The sequence below is a fragment of the Triticum aestivum genome, chromosome 2D, assembly GCF_018294505.1.
Source record: "Triticum aestivum cultivar Chinese Spring chromosome 2D, IWGSC CS RefSeq v2.1, whole genome shotgun sequence".
NCBI classification, from domain to species: Eukaryota; Viridiplantae; Streptophyta; class Magnoliopsida; order Poales; family Poaceae; genus Triticum; species Triticum aestivum.
In genome coordinates this window covers 366,424,697-366,428,781 of record NC_057799.1, presented here as the reverse complement: position 1 = coordinate 366,428,781, position 4,085 = coordinate 366,424,697, and the positions used below count along the sequence as shown (strand labels likewise).

The following is a 4,085-nucleotide window of genomic DNA, read 5'->3' as shown; positions in this document are numbered from 1 at the left end:
GTTCGGAACCAAACAACATGTAATTTGTCTATTCGGTGCAGCACAAGCAACCAAACACTGGATAAATATTGCTTTCCTAATGCAGCCACACAAGATAAAAACAATCAAACTATATGTAGATGATGGTTTTTGTTCTCAACCGGATTTAACTAAGACACACGTGTAAAGAGGTAAAAAAAACCATGCAGGTAACCAAGCACGCAAGTGAAAAGGGAGGAGAAAGGGGTGTGTCTTGTGGGCCTCGCCGGGCCTTTTAAATCGACGCACATCCGATAAGCATGGGTGGTCGCTCCTTATCAATTGACACAGGTGCCGTGTAATTCGAGGCGACTAGCCCTAGCGAGAAGCGAGCGAGAGGGTGGGGCGGCGGCCAGCGGCTGGACCTGGGGCAAGGCAGCGAGCACGCCGCGTGCACGAGTTGAGGTAGTATTTCTTCGGTAGGAGTATTCCACTTTTCATTGTAACATGGATCCTACGGAGCAGTAGTTATATTAATTTTAGCTAAGCCTGTGAATTGCTAGGATTTCGCATCTAGCTCTCTTCCCCGTGTTATCGACTCCGCCCGTCCCAAGGTTCTCCCTAGGTCCTCCGCCGCTGGGCGGCCACGTCGTCGCCGAGGTGAGGCTTCCCCCGCCGCGCCCGCCGCTCGCTTCCGTCTCCGCGCCCTTCGCTCGTGGGGGGCGATGACTCCTGCGGTTGTTTTCGCCGATTGTTTTCGGAGTTCATGGGGAACCTTATCCTCTTCCGTTCCCTCGGGTGGGCGGATTTGTGGATTGGGTTTGGTGGTTCCGGGGATCGATTGGCTGGTTGGTTGGATAGTTCCAGGGGAAATTCTGCGAATCCTGTTTTTACCCACCTCGTCGGTGGATGCAGTCGAGCGCGCTATTTTGGTAGCAGCCGGGATGTGGATATATGTTGGCTTTTGCTTGGCGCGTGTAGGCGCACGGTAGGGGCTTTCCGATTGGGGTGCTATTGTCGAGCGGATTTAGATGGTATTCTTCTCTTGGTTGGAGCAGTCACGTGTGGATAATCCTGTGTTGAAGTTGGCTGGGTACATGAAACTTATCAAGCTTGGTAAAAACCATCGTGCCCGAATTTCTTATAGTACTATACTGCTCTTTGATTTGGGGTCATTAGGTGTTGTTTCAATGATATGTGAATGGTTGGCGAATTCTTTTAACCTCGTTTTTGAGGCACATATGTGGGATCTACCATCGGAAGTAGATGCCATAGTTGCTTTGCAATCATTTGATGATGTTTTCTGTTTGAGTAATGCTTTTTTTTTGCAGGCACTGGTAAACCTGTGGTTCTTTGGTTAGTTCAATATGGAGGGGACTCTGGTTCAGTCTGCCATTGCTCCTACCGCATACAGGAGTAGCTCTACGCGGTCCCGTGTGCGCACAAGGGCCACAATGTTACGCAGTACGCCAACCAGGACCCTCACTCTCGGGGGTTTTCAAGGACTGCGGCAAACAAATTTCCTGGATACAAGGTCCGTTATCAAACGTGACTTTGGCTCCATTGTAGCAAGCCAGATTTCACGACCACGTGGGTCAGGTTCAAGAATGGTTGTCCGGGCCATGTTCGAGCGCTTCACAGAGAAAGCAATCAAGGTGATTATGCTTGCACAGGAGGAAGCAAGACGCCTAGGCCACAACTTTGTTGGGACAGAACAGATTCTGCTTGGCCTTATTGGTGAGGGAACTGGAATTGCAGCAAAGGTTCTAAAGTCTATGGGGATCAGTCTTAAGGATGCCCGTGTGGAAGTTGAAAAGATTATTGGAAGAGGCAGTGGGTTTGTTGCCGTTGAAATTCCATTTACACCTCGTGCAAAGCGTGTACTCGAACTGTCACTTGAAGAAGCTCGCCAGCTAGGTATTAATCATTACCTTCATTTATCCACGAAAATCAGCTAGTTTCATGCTCTTGTTTCATCCATTCTGATCAGCTATTCTGTAATTATTACTGTATGCACATCATCAGTTTTTTTATTTACATCTAGTTTGTAATCAATTAGTCTGTTTTTATTCTATTTTCTTTTCTCAGTTACCCTGTTCTGTTTTTCTTAGTCACATAAGTTTGCTATATACTAGTGTAAATTGGTTCAGATAAGTGCACAAAATATCCGAATTTATGACTCCATTAGTGATAGAATGGTAGTTGAGGACAAGTTATCATAAGGTGTTCTGCTAGGCATGGTAATCGAGCTGCATTCCCATTTGGTGACGAGTGTGCGGAACTAGTGGTTAATTCATCTCACCTTCTGTTGAAGCAAGCACATGAATGTTTCCCCATTCCCATCCCCGATCATTGTCTGGTCCTGACTATCTGAGTCTAGGCCCCATTTTTTGTCATTCTATGTACTTGGCCGGACAGTGACTGACCGTTGCTTTTATATTATTTTATGTGTTTTTTTATATACTCTAGTTTTATTTATGTAGTATCCTGTTCTTACTTTCAGAGTCTACATTAAGTATGGATAGTGGTGTAAGATTTCATGTAGTGGTTTGATCACTAAAGACACTAAACATGTACAATTGTCTTAGTCAGTGACTAATCCAGAATGATACTTAAGCAAAAGTGATCATCATGTCCTGTGCAGAATGAAGCTTTGTTCTTCTTTTACGCTGTGGAAATTCTCCATTAGGTGATTGTGGCAGGAACCCTGGGGAAAGCTAGTGTGCTAGCTTAACAGTGATGTTTTACCATCCCTCATCCCCGACCTTCATTGCCCATCTAGCGAGCAGTTACCTTTCTTCTTTGGCAAGCCAACCATGAATTCCTCACCATGCAGTGTCCTATCCAGGGTAGCTGCGGGTCCATAGGATTTGGCAGGGATGGGGACTTACTACTATACTCGTGATACATTAAAAAAGTGAAACATTACTATATTATCACTATATCACTATTGCATTGTTCCTTTCTTGAAGATGATGAAATTTTAGTATTTATTGAGCTCAGGTGATACATTACTATATCACATCAGTCTCAGGGGTATTAAGAACAAGTCTTGCTTATTTTGCTGCTTCTTGAGACTATTGTTTTTTCAATAAGTATATATAAGATGTGTACTAATTTTCCTTTATGTTCATTGTTCAGGGCATAACTATATAGGATCTGAGCACTTACTCTTAGGGCTACTTCGTGAGGGTGAAGGTGTGGCAGCTCGAGTTCTCGAAAGCCTTGGTGCTGATCCAAACAACATTCGTACCCAGGCAATTTCTTCACTGATATATTTCTTACATTATTACTTACTTTAGTCTAATTTGTCCAGACAATGAATATTTTATATGCTGTGCAGGTTATAAGAATGGTTGGTGAAAGCACAGAAGCTGTTGGTGCTGGGGTTGGTGGGGGAAGCAGTGGCCAGAAGATGCCTACACTTGAAGAATACGGTACTAATTTGACAAAGCTGGCAGAAGAGGTATTTCCTCCTTCCCATGTGTCCTTTTGCCTATTGGAGATATTTAGCAGCAAAGAGAAACAATCTCATTCTTTTTTCTTGCAGGGTAAACTAGACCCAGTTGTTGGCAGACAGGATCAAATTGAGCGTGTAACTCAAATTTTGGGCAGGCGTACAAAGAACAACCCATGCTTAATTGGAGAGCCTGGTGTCGGCAAGACTGCTATTGCAGAGGGGCTTGCACAACGTATTTGTAATGGGGATGTTCCGGAAACAATTGAAGGAAAGAAGGTTAGCCTCGACTTTTATGTTGCCTGTGCATTACCAGAGTTTATTTTGTGCTTGTAAATGAGTAGCATGAATTGCAATGCGGGTATTTTTTTTGCTATGCAGCACTGATACCGATATGTGTGTCAGTGTATCCATATCGGGGTGATACGGATACATGGGCTTGCCAATTTCTTTAAAATTGCCAATACATCGATACATTTAACTACTTCCCCAAAATGCCAATGCATGGACATACTGGGACTGTGAGTCAGGGCAGATGGAGCAACAGCATTGGGACAGAGGAGGGGGAGGGTACGAGACATGGGAGAGTTTAGATAATGGCGGATATGATAAAATATGCCACATATAGGTATTTGGCCTTTGATAAATGCCAGACCCCACTTATCGCCAT

The 4,085-nt window shown here is 44.4% G+C and overlaps 1 protein-coding gene across 2 annotated transcripts in view; it reads left to right on the top strand.

Annotated features, from left to right (window-relative positions):
• The first annotated feature begins 232 nt into the window (after window positions 1-232).
• LOC123053174 (chaperone protein ClpC1, chloroplastic) overlaps window positions 233-4,085 on the top strand; it is a 7,876-nt gene continuing 4,023 nt past the window's right edge. The window contains exons 1-5 of one of the 2 annotated variants that reach the window (XM_044476592.1): window positions 233-423; window positions 1,290-1,875; window positions 3,100-3,215; window positions 3,302-3,424; window positions 3,509-3,694. In XM_044476592.1, the coding sequence (XP_044332527.1) occupies window positions 1,326-1,875; window positions 3,100-3,215; window positions 3,302-3,424; window positions 3,509-3,694 (975 nt within the window). In that variant the 5' untranslated portion in view covers window positions 233-423; window positions 1,290-1,325. Of the gene's footprint in view, window positions 619-1,289; window positions 1,876-3,099; window positions 3,216-3,301; window positions 3,425-3,508; window positions 3,695-4,085 lie in introns of both variants that reach the window. The other variant, XM_044476591.1, reaches the window with a different exon arrangement.